We start from the raw sequence: 15,646 nt of genomic DNA, 5'->3' as shown, positions 1-15,646 counted from the left end.
AAACAGGTATATCAGAATCTAGAAGCCACCCGTTACTTGCATTTTTGATCTATCGCTGATCAAATATTTCTTTAAAAAGTACCATAAATTTGTCAGTTAAGTTATGCGTTTGTTACACATACAATTGAAACAAGATGGTTTAAGGCAGTGTCCTCCAAGAAAGCTGAAAACAACCTTGAATGTATGCCAGTAATATTTTTAAAATGTCTCAGGAGGCTGCTTTCTGAGAAAGGGACATATTTCTGTTACATTTTGGTTCATTGTGTTTTTATGGAAACCATCATGCAGTTCCAATCTTTACTCATTATACTCATTAAAAACAGAAATATTTCTCAGATGATGAAGAACCACAAAGGAATCTGCGAATGCAACCATTTTATTTATTAGACAATTGGCAAATATGACAGCAGATAGAGATGAAAAAACATGCAAAGATGTCAAAAAAACAAAAAAAACAAAATCACATTTTAAGTTTTAGCTTGTTACTTGTCATGATTTACTAAAGTAGCACCATGTTCACAGTGCATTTCCGTTAGGCAGCAAAGCACCGTATCTGTAAATCACTTAAAGAAGTGCTGGCTTGAGATGGGGGTATTGAGGGGTTGAAAGCCTTACTCGTCCAGTCACCTTAAATAAAAGAATCAAATAATCCTCATCAATACTTAAACATTGGATATCTGCACACATAATTTTGTCAAATGTCACTAAAATAGAACATTTTGTGAAAAGATCTGTGAAAACACCTAACTTTTCTCAGGTGTTTTACCTGTTGGCTCACTTGGTAGCAAAAAAAGAAAATGCTGATGTTTTCTCAGTCATCTTCATCCTCCTCATCATCTCCCTTGGGTATGGGAGCCTGAAATGACAGGTCTCTGGTGAGTCAGACAAGAGTAATGCCAACGTGCTGCATGTGATCTGATTGTCGAGTCAGTGTTTCTCTGCCAAAAACGTCATTTAAAGACTTTGTTGAACTTGATGCCCTCATCACTGTTGCAATTTCCTCTCTTCTTGCAGCCATTTAATCAAATTATTTAAAATATGGCCAGAATGTTAATTTTTAGTCAGTTTATTCAATTATTACCGGGGCAGCGACGACCAGAACTGGAGCAACAGGAGCGGCAGGAACAGCAGCAGGAGCAGCAGGAACAGCAGCAGGGATGACGGGGTCAGCAGCAGCAGCTGCTGGTGCAGCTGGAGCTGCCACGTTAAAGCCAAAGGGGTAGTACTAAAAGAAGAAGTTCAGATCATCAAATCAGTGCAACTTCAAAATATTTTCCTGCCTTCAAAATAAAATCAGGGGACACTTACCACCTCGTCATCTTCACCATTTCCCCGTGGAATCTCCTGTTTAATGAAGCCACTCACCTTTTAATGGAAAACACATTTGGACATTCATATATGCGTGCAAAAGTATTTGGTGCGCACATGCTCAATGTGATGGTTTGTTCCATTTTAGGCTCTGAAATGTCCAAAATTAATCATTTTTAAAACGTTATAGTTTACTCACGGCTCCTCCAATTGGTTGTCTGAGGCTGTTCACCGGCAGCAGCTGAAAAGACGGAAACATGAGTAAGTCTGTGGAGATTCTCAGTCATCCAGGTCAGCAACAATAGTACCACATCAAAGAGAATAAAAGTCAAATAAAAGCTGAATTTTATTTTATTTTTTCTTACAACTTCGAGAGTTCCAGCTGGGGCTCCAGCAGGGATGGCCTGGGCTGCCTGTAAAGAATATTAACCAAGTTAAAAGAATTTCTATTTCTTAATTTTACTTCATCATACAAAACTACACCTCAGCCGGAGCATGATGGATGTCAAACTCCTTGTAACCCTGTGGTTTCTGTAAGATAAAATTATCCAAAAAGTAACTGTCAGTAAAAATGTTTTGGATCCAACAAACACAACCTTTTTAAAATCACAATTATTTCATGAGAGAAGCACAATGTCAATGTGAGAAATCCCGAATAAAGAAAATGAGGGATGTATTCTATATATACTTTATATGTCAAAAAGTAGCTTCTTAAAAGATGTTTTAAATCAAAATATTTACTTACAGGGGCACAGAAAGCAACCGCAAGTATGCAGGACACAAGCAGAATAAATTTCATTTTGAAGTGAGCTGTTAAAGAGGATTTTCAGAATTAGTAATATTCTTTTTGTATGAAACTGTCTTTTTTAATGCCTACATTACCTTCTTCTTCCAGCAGAACGTGAAGACAGAATATCAAGGTGAGGGATGTGCTTTGCACTGAGAGACCTGCTCCTATTTATTCGCTGATAAAACAAAGCATGCGCGAACTTTTGACAGGTTTTGATGTTGAGCCAAAGTTTGAAACTTTATGATCGAAAGCTGCCAACACCGTCTTCGTGAGAAAAATCCATAAACATATTTATCTTTTTGGCTTGAACCCCATTAATTACTCTAGGATACTCAGGCAAAAGGTGCAAGACTCTTTTAACTCTACAAAGTGCAGGGAGTCTTTTTTTATTTCAACAAATCCTTGATTTGTGACTTTTTACATGCACTTTCTCCAAAATAAATACATTGATATAGAAGGAACCATATAGAAAATGGAAAATTTAATTTTTATGGTTAATTTGTGTCTACCTGTTGTTTTTGTTAACCAACAACTTGCAGAGCAGCCATACAAGGAGACGGTTGTATTTTTCTTCAGAAATCTAGCGTACAGTCAGATCAGATAGTTTGGCAAACGGGATTAGATTTCGGAGAAAAACTTCATATTTTTATGGTTTGAAGGGACTCAAATGTCTGAAGATGTGTCAGAAAATACCCTTGACCAAGAGGAAAAAGAAGTTAAAAAAAAACAGAAGTCCCACCCCATTAGACATTGATCCAAATAGGTAAAATGTTTATCCTAGAAAGGACAAAAATGTCTACCTCCTGGTCCCCTCCTTTGCTGCAATCACCAACTTATTAACTTATTATTACCAAAACAGATGTTTCAGGGGATTTGTATTTATTCATTTATATCCTGTTCTCTACTTGTTGCCATCGCTAACATACCTTGTTGGTTTTAATATTGATGTTTCTGATTTATTTTTTTTGTCCTCTTGTCTCTTTCGTGTCTCAGACAGTCCTCACTGAGTCTGCTGGAGGCTTGTTTCCATTCTTTAGAGAGGCTTTTCCTCTTCACTGTCCCTTTTTCCTTGTGTAGTTTGGGGGTTGCACTAAAACTCTCGGTCACTTATAGAAGCCAAGACTTTAAACAATCTAGTGTTATTGGAATAAAAAATTGAACTAATTTAGCTTGACTGCATGTTTTCTACCTTTTTGTATAGCATTTTAAAACAACCTAAATTGACTCTATATATATATATATATATATTTTTTTTTTATTCAATTATATGTCATTATATTTTTCTTTTTTTATATTTTCTATAGATATTATCAGACTTTAAGTACTGTAGTAATTCTGCATTTACAATCACAATGAGTCACTTTGAGTTGTTACCATACCAAGCTACATACAAAGGGAAGTGTGGACCTGTACAACCTTCATTAACACATCATGAGTTGGGTAAATAAAGAGAAATCTGATCAGGGCCAGAACATGAATCCATTTAGTCTTGTTCACACACTGAACCAGGGTGTGAAGTCAGGCCACAGCGTCAGACATTGCAGTTCTGAAAGCTTTCACACACAACTTGTTTCCAAAACAGCTTTTTCCCAGCTGGAGTCTGTTTGGCGACGCAGTACTTAAAAAAATGAAGACTGGACAATCAAAAACAGCAAAGCAAATAATGTTGCCTCCCATACAAGTCATTATGCACCAAAAGTCTACTCAATCAGTTTGGACACTGTGTGCAGTAATGTGTGGTACTGATTTGTGTCATGCTAATCCTTTTCACTAATTATGATTTAATTCCGTGTTTTCAGTAACATTTTTTCATAAACTGTATAAACTGTCTTATCATCCATTTGTCCATTTTCTTAACCTGCTATGTGCTTTTTGGCATAATACTGTTGGGCGAGGGTTTGGGTAGACTGGGCAAGTCAACAGGCACACACTCACACTTGGACACTTTATGAAGAATGTTTTTGGACTGAGGGAGGAAGCTGGAGTGTATGGAGTGAACATGCAAACTTCACACAGAAATGTACCTGCTGGGAACTAAACCTATGTAGAGATTAAGAATGAGTATCCTGGTAGACTCATCAAATGGGCTCCAAATCTCAGTGAAGGTTGTGATCTTTTAAAAAGACCTATATTTTCATTATATTTGCATTTATTACTAATTAGGTAAACTCTTTTTGCTAACACTGTCATTTCTAAAGTATTAAAGTTATAATGTGATTAAGATGCATGTAATATAACATGCATCCATAGTTTTTATGAACTTTAAGGAGTTTTGCTCCTAAAACCTATGAGTCAAGTCCAAAATGTTATTCTGAAAATGAAGTATCTCTCAACACAATTAAAAATACCAAAAACATCATAGATATTTCATGTAAAAAAATAACAAATAAATAATAATAAAACCAGAAGCACTGGAAAAACAAAGACATTTTTTTAAATTAGTCTTTCAAATAATGGTCATATTGAAATAAAAAGATTTAAACTAAGAGCTAAAAAAGAGTATTATGTGGTGTCACTTCTCACATTTGGTACTACAGACCATTGGGAGGAACATTTCTTCTCTTCTCAAGAAAACGTTTTCTAAGATGAGATGAACTTTCATCATCAACACTTTACATTTAAACAAAGTTGATATATACATTATAACTGGGTACAAACAAAACACACTTTTACCAACATGGAGGAATATATTCACCAATGTTATCATACCATTTACTGTAGTTCTGGTTTCGTTACAAAGCCATTAAATGTGAGGAAAGAATGGTGAAATAAGCTTGAAAAAAAGGAGTTTCTCGGGTAAATTTGTATTAAAACGTCTTTGGTTTGAGGAAATCTACACTAAATATCCCTCTGTGATTTCAAGGACAATGTTCAGCTGTGCCATGAAGTTCTTCTTTGAACGAGATAGAACAGATAAGCAGCCGTAACAGACATTCAAATTCACAAGAGTGATCAAAACATCTGCACACACACAGAGACAAAGAACTTGCCAAAAATACCACAGATGAATATCTAAAAAACAAAGTGTTTGATGAGGTAATTGATAATGCATCTGTTTGTAGCTCCTTTTAAATAACTATTTTTTTCACAGTTGAACTCTTTGCCCTTAGTTTTTAAATGAGTTTGTTGCTTTTCTGCCTCATTTTTTCTGTTTGTTCTCATTATTTGCCCCATCGCCCCATTGATCCAATGCAATGGGTGTAATATTATAGTAACATGCCAGAAAAATCTCCAAAAAGAACATTTATGTATTACAAGTGAGATTTCACTGATGAATTTTTATTTTTTCTGTTCAAATGCAGTTTTTGTTAATAGCTTGTAAACAAATGTCTTTTTTTTTACAGAAATGTTACATTTTAGTTATTTATATGTTTTGGGTTTTGTGTCACCTGATGGTCTGATGAGGGAACAATCCACAAAAGCAGCTGGCTGCTAAACACAGACGAGGCAATTAGCTGCTAAAGTGACAGACAGTCCCTGAAGACTCATTATTGACTACATGCTGCGAGGTACATAAGCAAACACATTTTTCTTAACAAAAGCTGTTGTTAATTGATGTCTGCTCAGATTGTACCTCTGGCTTTGCACAAATTTGGTGGGTGCTTTTAAACACGTAACAAGATCCAGGTTTAAGAAAATAACCTAAAGTAAACAAAAGCCTTCTATACAGCTAATTCGAAAATAAGGAAATGTGCAGGTTTGGTTTGTCTTGTGCTTCTTTTTTATTTCATTCTACTTATTGAAAGGCAACAACAATAACATATGAACATCACTTGGACAGACACAGATTACACTGAGCACTTTCTTGTTTCCTATCAGTTAGCTTTGCTACGGACTAAGTTTCGATTTGTGGGGAGACTCTTGGCGTGATTCTGAGTCTGGACGGCGTTAGCCTCAGGCACTGCAGTCTTCACACCTGCAGGCACACTGTTGGAGTTCAGCAGTGATCTGGAGCATGCCGGGCCCTGTAATGAGCGAACTCCTGCTGCCGAGCCTCCCACATGTGGCGTGGCACCTTGCTCCCCAGGGTTTGTTAGTCCAGCGGCTTGGTTCTCGGGTTGCACAGGTCCAGCACCTGCAGGCAGGTTTGTGAGCACACTGTACACGCTCATCTGGTTCAATTTCGCCTGCATCTGAAATGGAGACATGGAGGCATACTTTGGAAGGTATGGTAGGTGGGGGGTAGTTTCATCATCAGAGAGATCACTGAGTTTATTAACAGGCTGCCTGAACACGCCGTGGGACAGATACAGATCTTGTCTGTCTTACCTCAAGTTCCTCTGAGCTAAGACCTCCAATTGCAGGGTTCTAAAAAAAAAAAAACAACACCTGTCAAGATTGATATTCTTTAACTCTCCTAAACCAAACTTTTAATCCACATTTCTGTGTTCTTTACCATGGGCTGCTGTAACATGTATACAATCGGTGGGTTCTGTGGAGGAAATCTACACTGTATTATCATGTCACAATTATTTATCTCTCCATTATATTTGATGAAACCTGATGTAAATTCCTCTTTATGTTATGTAATATGAGGAGACCTGTTGCTGTGTCTGCTGAGGTGCAGCTCCTACAGGAACTACATTTTCTGCAGGCGGTGCCGGATTGTTCTGCAGCTGCTGTGTTGGAGCTTGAAGAAAAGGTGACTCGCGAATCGATGGAAAGCCATAAGGAGAGAACTTTGTGGATGATAAAAGAAAAATCCATTAGATTTTTATTTTTGTTATTCTGTCTTGTTACCAATTCAAGATCAATGCAGTGGCCTTATGAAGAATAGAATAGAATAGAATAAAATAAAACTTTATTGATCCCACAAAGGGGAAATAACCTAGAAAATGTGATAAAAGAGAACATTATGCACTTTAGCATCATAACTCAACCAAAAATATGCGTACAACACTTTCTCTAGTATAAAAGTTACGTATACATTTTTTTCTTGCTGTAAAAAATGTATAAGACTCCAAGGCACAACCTTTCAATTAACTTTGTGGTTGGGATTTTTTTCTTTTATTTTTTGATCTTTAGTCCATAGTTCCAACATGCAGAGTTTTATCATTTCTGTGAGTCTGTGTGTGATCTAGCTGCAGGCATGAAGACTAGCAATACCTTACCATCTGATTGCCATAGGGTGGAGCGAATAGTGGATAGAAACCATAAGGTGGAAACATCTGCTAACACAAAAAACATGAAATATCAGAATGCCTTTAGTTTCTACTGTTACCTTTTTCAGAAAACAAACAAACAATCACATTCAAATTAATATCTGAATACGCTCTGATGTTTCCTCCTGTTTGATGTCCTACCAGAGGCAGCTGTCCTAGTGTGAGATGGTTGGCAGGTAGAAATGGGGGCACATTCTGAGGCATGGGGTTGATTGGGGTGCTGCCCCCCTGTGGATACCAGGTGTGCTGTGGCAATGAGGGGCTGGGCTCGAGGACGGCCTGGGGATCTGGCTGCTGGGGAATCCCAGATTGTGCTTGTTCTTGGATGGGAGAAAGAGGAGCTGGAGTCTGAACCTCAGGTTTATGGTTTGTGCTCTGAACAGGATGGATTCTTTGAGTGGCTCCTCCTTGTGGCAGCATGCGGGCATGGGTGTTTGGGGCAACCTGAGAAAAGAAAAGAAGAATTTTAGGAGTTAGAATTTCTTTAAAAATCACTCAGTAGCAGTACAATGCTAAATTGTATTTGTAGAAAACAATTTATTTTTTTTCCGATTCAAAGTTAACTTACCGGTACAGCAGACACCAGTAGGGTGATACATGACAGTAGCAATATGATAATCATTTCTAAGCTTAAAAGTTCCAATTACTTTCAGCTTTTTCCAGTGAATCAATAAGGACCTGAAGCGCATGTGCTTTGGGGGTAAATTCACTGCCGTTTTTTTGATGGGAGCGTGGACTTATGTATTGCTCGCAGAAGGAGCTAACCAATCATATGGCAGAAAGAAACGCAAAAAAATTAACCTAAAACATCTGTTCTAAATGAAGTACTTAGGTGTTAACCGAGGAAATGGTGCTAAACTCCCTTAAATGCCTGTTTCTTCTAATTATGATGCTGTAATGTCTAAAAAAGTGTATAGATAAACATTTTAAAGTGCAGGACTGGAGGTTTCCTGTTACTCAGAGAATCTGCTGTAATGTCTTAACGTCTAACCACTGTAATTATCATCAGACCAGATATGTGAACTGTGCAAAAGAAAAAATTTAGAAAGACGAAGTTTCTGTAAAGATGTTGGAAATACTTCAATTATTGTGACAACATCAAGGAGACAAGAAAAAAACAAAAGCAACAGTACTTTAACATTTTTACAAAGGACCTGTATAGATCTTCTGGCTCAACCCAGTGAATGAAGGTATGCACATTATACAACAGCAGAGGGCAGAGCCACTTCAACAAAGAAAATTTAAGTTTGTAAATGATGACCTTTGAAAATTAGGTTTCTGAAAGCAGCAAAACTAATGTTGCATTAGATGCTAGTCTTTGTCCTAATTTGCAGGCAACTAACATTTTTTCATAAATTACTATGGGTTAAACGATTAATTGACTAAATTGGTGATTCAATTTACGATCCAACCAGATCGATTTGTCAGAGGCAAATTGTTAATCAACTTAGACTGTTATAAAATTGTTTTAAAAGTAAAAAAAATTATTTTATTGATATTGGAAAATACTATTGGATTGAGGTACAGTTGGTTTATTTTCATATAATATCAAAATGGCCAAGTACCATCAGAGTGGACAACACATACGTGATGGCAGCAAAAAATGATCAAGCATCATTACAGTCCAATGAGGAGCCGGGTTAGCTTGTGCTGGTTTGCGGCGCCTTCCGCCCGTGAAACCATGGTTCGACTCCGGGCTGCTCCCTGTTCCCTTCTCTACCTCTGTTTCTGGTTCCAAGCCAGGTTTGACAAGGTTGCGTAAGGAAGGGCATTGGGCATAAAACATTGCCAAGTTTACCATGCAACTTGTTCGCTGTGGCGACCCCTGATGGGAGAAGCCAAAAGAGGAAGAAGATCAATACAGTCCAATGCACTGAATTTAACAAAGACATGTGATCATTCAGTGAGGTTCTGTTTGGATTGTTTTGATGTGGAAAAACGACAGTGGATTGAACTTTAGGAAACTAAAATAGGAATGGATTTACCATTTATTCTTGTTTACTTGCTTGTTTGTTTGTACGCACATTTCATTTACACTTGAAAAATACAAGAAATCTGGAAAACTTCACGTGCACTGATCAGTACCCAGCTATTTATCTTTGAGTCAAACTGGTTGAATTTTTGACTAAAGATGTCCTGCATCAATTTTAGTTCAATGAATCCGATCGTTTAAAATTAACCAATATTGACTATGAATTGTATCGGCCCCACTAATTATGATAAGAATTATATCGTTATCAAAATGACTTCTTACACCCCTACAGATTACGGACATTCTCCACACTTATATACACTGGAAGCTACGTGGCGGAGCCCCCATCCGTGTGTGACTGTGTGTGAATGGGTGAATGGAACTGTGACTGTAAAGCGCTTTGGGCCTTCTCGGAAGATAGATATATGTACACCGTTTGCCATTATTAGAAATTATTAGATTTGATGGATAAGTGAAGGAGAAGATTTAGTTTAATAAAACAACTAGATATTTTTTCCATAAAAAATCTAAACTAAACTAAAAGCATATTTCTGAGCTAAAACTAATACTATATCATGGTATATCAAAATTATTTTTCACACTACATTACATTGCTGCCATGTTTTTGTTCACTTAAAAAAATACACCCATATCTGCAAAGAAACAATGTCAAGTGTGTTTCTGTGTTTATTTTTGTTGGTTGCAGATGAGAATCCATTACTTAAAATACATATTCAGAGTTTATATATTGAGATTCATCTTTATTTAGAAAGTAAACATTAAAATATTGGCATCTATAACTAGAAACATTTAACTTTGAGAAAAGTCAGTAATGGGAATCTTTTCTTCTCTTTTTTTTCAAAGTAGTCAGCAGTTCAGAGGAGTGAATGAAAATGTTGATCAAGAGGATAAATCTCACACACACACCCACCCACACACACACACACACACACACACACACACACACTGTGTTACAGACTCAGCTTCCACCCTTACTTAAGCTGTGCTGATCCAGCATGGTCATGTGAGTGCGCTGAGTGGATATTACAGTGTTGTGTCATCAGCACACTGTCATTAGTGTCTGCAGAAGACGCTCCCAACAGGATCCTTCCTTTCACCAGGTCTACATTTTTGCTTCAATTAGACTCGTTTCACAGCAGAATCCTTTAGGTTTTTCACTGCAGCTTTTATTGCACATTATGAAAATAAAATAGAAAAAAATTGTATTAAATATGGAAGAATCACCACTCAAATTTAAACAATAGTCACAACAATACATTCAGATTTTTTTTGTGTAGGCCTTAGAGGTGGGCAAACACAAAACTAACAGTGCATTACATTTTGGAGTACACACTCTCCATGAGAAGCAGAGCAGCTCCATGTGGAGATCTTGTTTAGGCATTGGCGCAGTTCAGAGGCTGTCTCCACGTGGGGTCCCTGCAGTTTCTGTGGTTTTTAGTGTTGTTGCTGTCGTAGTTGCAGTTGTAGATGTCGCAGGTGGGTTGCATAGAGTAGGAAGAAGCCTACAGATATCTAGCAGTAAGGGCCTCAATTTCTACAGCAAGACAAAACAAAAGAACATATGAAGGAGGGGGCCTATGAAACAAGCAGTTTAAAAAAGGTTCCGTCTGTACCTCGATACTTTTGGATTCACTGCTAGAACTGTCACTCCTGTGTCTTCTCTAAAAAAAAAATAAGAAAAACATTTTTTTCCAAACATAAATAAAACAAAAAGCTCCAGAACATGTCAAAAGCAAGAAATGTTGTACTTACACTTTCACAGGGACTAACGAGGAGGAAAATCATGAGAAGGAACGTCTTCATGATGCACTTCATGTTGCTATTCGGACCTCCTGCAGCTTAAAACTGACACTGTGTCGCAGAGGAGTAGAAAGGTGAATCAAATATCGATCCCCACTTCTACCTCAAACGCTTTTAAACAGCCCAAGTGTGTCGACATTGCTCAAACACCACAAAGGTGTGGCTTCATCTTTAATCTTGTGGTCAGGTTCACAAAAAATTAACACGGGGATTTCCACACCGTCTTTCTCCCAGACGGTGCTTTTGTAACATTACAGTATACATTGTATTAATCATCTTGTTAATTGCAACAATATGTCCATATTTTCCACAGCTACACCATCATGCATGCAGGCTTGGAAATCTCAGACTAGAACATGCAGCATTTTATTACCTTCACACAAATGCTGAATAAAGTCAGTGAAGATTGACAAAGCTGAAGGGCTTCATGGCCCCTTCATACTACTGTTGAAGGGTTTTGACAGTAATATGCCGTGCCTGGAGCTACACATCCGCCCATGAAGCAATTTCTTCCCAAAATCTTTTTAAGACTGTAATTATCTTGTTTACACATGGTGTATCATATTAATTTCCTCAGCAGGAGCCACAGCAGTGCACACCCTAACACAGCGTACACATTCCTATTTGAAAATCTACCTTTCCAATCTGCTTTTTTTTTCTAAAGTGAAACATAAAGCTGATTAAATACTTCATAGTTAGTCAAAATGTTCAAATTAATTTGGATTAGCAGAGAAATGTTTTAATGTAAATTGGTTTAATGATTCTTTAGTTGGTTACAAAAAAATTCCCCTGTAATCCCACATTTTATTGTAGACTGTACTTTTGATTTGATCATTTATAAAGACTCAATAACATGGTTGTTTTCCCAATTTTAAAAATTATCCCATTACTTTTTGGAATGAAATATAACAAGTGGAAATGCAGGACAGAAAAGGACAGATTAGTAAAAGTTTAACTTCTAAAGCCTAATAGTCACATGTTTAACATCCTTTTACTCAATAGTTCTTGTTTAATATCAATCAATATGTAGAAATTACACATTTATTCGATATTTATGAAAAAAGAAAAGCTAGATAAAAGTCAACAAGCAGCAAATGATGTTAATCAATTTCACTTTACCCTTTAACATAACTTTGACAGTTTCCTCTTATTTTGTGCATTTATTAGCAGTTGTGACTTAAAAAACTTCAGAGTTGAGATGAAACCCAAAGAAAAAGAAAAACACAAATGCAAAAGATTTTATTGTAATTACAATTTCTTTATAAGTTTGTGAGGAATGTTAAGTCTTTACAAAAGGCAACAAAAAGTTCCTAGTCTTTGCTGCTACAAGTTGCTTACAAGGTTTTAAATCATAAAGCTTACAAGTTTTTCCACACCTTGTTTATTGGTTTTAGATTCATCAGTATAAACATTCATACACACATTTGCATATTTTTTACTATTTTCTGCCTGTTTGGTGGCATTTAATGAACATTACTTTTTTATTTTTTATTATTTACAATATTTTCTGGAACGTATTCTATATTTTGGGAGATACTGTTTATCAACCCGGCTGCTTAAGTGTTGAATGTTTAGTTTATATTGACCCCGAAGTAAATTTCCGTCAGCTTTGCTTCTTTTTAAGGCAAAATTCCATTCTCATATTTGACAATGTAAAATTCCTACAAAGAGTTTTAGTGAAGAGCAAATTAACCAAAGTAGAAATTAATGGAAATCAATGTAATAAAAGAAATCTTCATGGATTGAATGTCACTAGAAAGGCAACATGTTAAATAATAAAACAAAACATTCATACTTTAGTTCTCTTCAGCAGCTTTTTATGCACTTAAGGAAAAAATATGAAGGTAAAAATGCTCCAAAAAGAACGCACTTGTAGATTTGATTTGAGAACTTGTAATACAGAATGTGAATACTTGTGCATCAAAAATATGCATCTGTGTGTAAAAATCTTCTGCTGTGAACTGACAAATTTCCATTTGCATGTGTTTATTTAGAGTTACAAAAGTGGTGTGTGCAGACATTCAGTCATTTCTGTGGGGTGCAATAACCAACAGCCACCAGTAGAAGTCACTACACACCTGCAAATTGTTCAATGCTTTATTCAGTGGAAGGTCAGCCCTCCTTACAGCTGCTCTCACTTTGTCAGATTTCCTTATAGTTTCATTTCTTACTCATCTTATGTTGTATATAACTAAAATACTGATGTTTTTTTTTCAATTTCATGTGAATCTTCACTTTATAGAAAATATTCAATTTTAACGTATTTATGTATGACTTGTAATGTAGACAAACTCATGCAAACTGTACATTTTTTTACTTTATGTTTTATTTAAGCAGCATTTTCAGAGAACAAGTGAAGTTTCACCATTATGTTCATTGAAAGTATTCTAAACCTTGTCAATTGATGTAACTGATGTCCGCTGAAGAGGATGATTTCAGATCTCATAAAACAGTGGTAGCGGCGGCATCAGTGGTGGCGACATCAGGAGTGGTGGCGGCAGCAGCAGTGGTGCCGACATCAGCCGTGGTGGTGCTAGCAGCAGCGGTGGTGGCAACATCAGGAGTGGTGGCGGCGGTTTCAGTTGTTGTATCTGTGGCGCTGGTGGTTGCAGACACAGTAGTATCAGTACTGGGTGAAGTGGTCGGCTGAAGCTTCTCTAGGATGGACAGAAGGTACTGAAGGAAGTTCTGTGCGTCAAAAGGTCGGCCAGGAGGGTGATGGAAATCCCCTTCTCCCTGCGACAAAAACACATTTCTGTTCACATACAGAGAAATTTGGTTACAATATGTCTAAAATAATGGCAAAACAAGAGTCTTACTCTATGAAAGGGAAGATTAGGGGGGAATCTTTCAGGTTCTTCATGGCCCCTGTCATGCTTTATTGAATAAAAAAAAAAGTTAAATAGCACATATAACTCTCAGGCCACAAAGGTTTAATACAAATACAATGAATTCTTCTGAACTTACAAATTTAGCCAGAGCGATGCTCAGGAGGCATCCAAGCACAAGAGCTGTTTTGAGCATAGTTAAACGATCACCTGTGGATGAAACCAAATAATGTTAAAACAAAAATAAGCATCACAAATCCATATTCAGCATCATAATCATAAAAAGGAAGCCATAATAATAGAATAGTTACAATCACGTCTTTACAACGTTAGCAGGCTGCTTGACTGGTCAGGAGAATGACAGCACGGCTACAGAACTTTGCTTATATACTGCAGACTCATGGATGACTAAGTTTTATAATGTTGTAAAACTCTGCTATTAATAAAATCTTCTGCCTCCACATTTCAGAATGACGAAACCAATCAAACAGCAATTCAGCGGACACAAATTACTTTTTGATCTTCTCTAACACTTAGTAGGGGGAGGGGTTTAGGTAACTCAGGGTTTTCTGGAAATTTAATTTTTTTGTTCAGGATGTTTAGACACTTCAAACTGGAAAAAACTTTAGGTGGGTATGTTTTTGTCAGAAGGATATCTAAGTATCTGGATGTCATCTTAAGTGGTCTGGATATCTGGGAGAAGAGATCCATGAATGACTTGTGCATGCATTTCTTGGATTTCTGGGTGTGTGAGTTTGTGCAGGCGTGACGGTGACTTAGCCTTCTCTAAAGCACTTTGTGTTGTTTGTGTGTTCTCTTTGAAAACAGATGATTAATTGTTCATGTCAGGGATGGCGTTTTGTTTATGGAACTTGTGCTTAAATGCAGAAAGTAAAAAAAAACAACAGCAGAACACATAAAAAAACATTCAAGCCTAAAATGCTGGGCAGTTTCTGAGCACATGAGAAGATGCCATTAGGACAGCAGGACAGACATCTTTCATCATATTCTCACAAGAGCTGCAGGAAATGTGATGGCAAAAACAAAGACTAGACACTGAACCCTGCGGAGGTGGTAGTTAAGCTTTTTTTTAAGGAAACCTCCCTCCCGTAATACTGTCTGCTGACATATAGCTCAGTTTTGATACTTGACTTGTGTCATAAAGGCGATGAAATCACCTCCTTGCAGGGCGAATCTTGCAAAATGATTGCCCACTGGCTATCAAGAAATCACTGTTAATCTCTGCTCAGTTAGGAAACAGCCAACAATAGGAAAGGCTTTGTTTTGCTGCCAGGATGTGACTTGTGTTTGCAGTTTTGTCCAGTTTGTAAAGTAGCCCATTCACAAGACGTTTAGGTTAGGGGATGTCCTCCTGACTTTTTATAACGATGTTAAAAATGCCTCAAAAACATTAAGCTTTTCTTAAAATTGTACTCAAGCTGTTGGTCCTCATAAAAGAGATGAATAAAATGTGTTTGTTTGAAATATCTTTTAGATGCAAAGCATGAAAGGTGTAAATTATACAGTGAAAGCTTCCAAAAGAGGTAAATATGTGGCTAAAAACAGGGCACAATCTTCTTGCTCACATTTGATAGATGCAGCTTCCATGTAATAAATGATAGAATATGCTGGATCTGACTGAATTTCGAAGGATCTGACATGTTACAAGAACATAACATTAGGCACTGGGTGGCGCAAACAACCATCAGACCATGTCTGCTTTCTTGTTATGCCAGTTTGTTGTCCTTAGACCAGGGGCCTGTTT

At 37.0% G+C, this 15,646-nt stretch overlaps 3 protein-coding genes and 1 long non-coding RNA gene across 5 annotated transcripts; all 4 read right to left on the bottom strand.

Moving 5' to 3' along the window:
- Positions 1–358: 358 nt before the first annotated feature.
- Positions 359–2,302, bottom strand: LOC144994539 (uncharacterized). Its single transcript, XM_078952660.1, has 9 exons — positions 2,191–2,302; positions 2,054–2,118; positions 1,792–1,839; positions 1,674–1,721; positions 1,508–1,549; positions 1,309–1,365; positions 1,082–1,225; positions 767–856; positions 359–627 (listed from the first exon to the last, which is right to left on the bottom strand). The coding sequence occupies exons 2-8, from the start codon at positions 2,105–2,107 to the stop codon at positions 812–814; spliced, it is 438 nt and encodes a 145-aa protein (XP_078808786.1). The 5' UTR covers positions 2,108–2,118; positions 2,191–2,302; the 3' UTR covers positions 359–627; positions 767–811.
- A 3,494-nt stretch (positions 2,303–5,796) lies between these two features.
- Positions 5,797–7,997, bottom strand: LOC101159645 (uncharacterized). 2 transcript variants are annotated; one of them, XM_011475773.4, is made up of 7 exons: positions 7,829–7,997; positions 7,402–7,704; positions 7,210–7,269; positions 6,640–6,777; positions 6,495–6,530; positions 6,368–6,406; positions 5,797–6,231 (listed from the first exon to the last, which is right to left on the bottom strand). In XM_011475773.4, the coding sequence occupies exons 1-7, from the start codon at positions 7,880–7,882 to the stop codon at positions 5,914–5,916; spliced, it is 948 nt and encodes a 315-aa protein (XP_011474075.2). In that variant the 5' UTR covers positions 7,883–7,997; the 3' UTR covers positions 5,797–5,913. The 2 variants fall into 2 exon arrangements, with proteins under 2 accessions (XP_011474075.2, XP_004065923.2); XM_004065875.5 differs by having other exon boundaries at positions 7,210–7,266; positions 7,829–7,994.
- Positions 7,998–10,647: 2,650 nt separating this feature from the next.
- Positions 10,648–11,142, bottom strand: LOC144994536 (uncharacterized). Its single transcript, XR_013658099.1, has 3 exons — positions 11,006–11,142; positions 10,867–10,914; positions 10,648–10,787 (listed from the first exon to the last, which is right to left on the bottom strand). It is a non-coding gene; the product is annotated as an uncharacterized LOC144994536 (long non-coding RNA).
- A 2,217-nt stretch (positions 11,143–13,359) lies between these two features.
- LOC144993370 (uncharacterized) lies at positions 13,360–14,249 on the bottom strand. Its single transcript, XM_078949457.1, has 4 exons — positions 14,193–14,249; positions 14,021–14,091; positions 13,873–13,929; positions 13,360–13,789 (listed from the first exon to the last, which is right to left on the bottom strand). Exons 2-4 carry the CDS (start codon positions 14,075–14,077, stop codon positions 13,496–13,498), a joined length of 408 nt encoding a protein of 135 aa, XP_078805583.1. The 5' UTR covers positions 14,078–14,091; positions 14,193–14,249; the 3' UTR covers positions 13,360–13,495.
- Positions 14,250–15,646: the final 1,397 nt, after the last annotated feature.

Source organism: Oryzias latipes, chromosome 1, assembly GCF_053564925.1.
Source record: "Oryzias latipes strain Hd-rR chromosome 1, Olatipes_Hd-rR_3.1".
In the NCBI taxonomy this organism is placed as follows: Eukaryota; Metazoa; Chordata; class Actinopteri; order Beloniformes; family Adrianichthyidae; genus Oryzias; species Oryzias latipes.
This window is presented reverse-complemented; position numbering and strand designations above follow the sequence as displayed.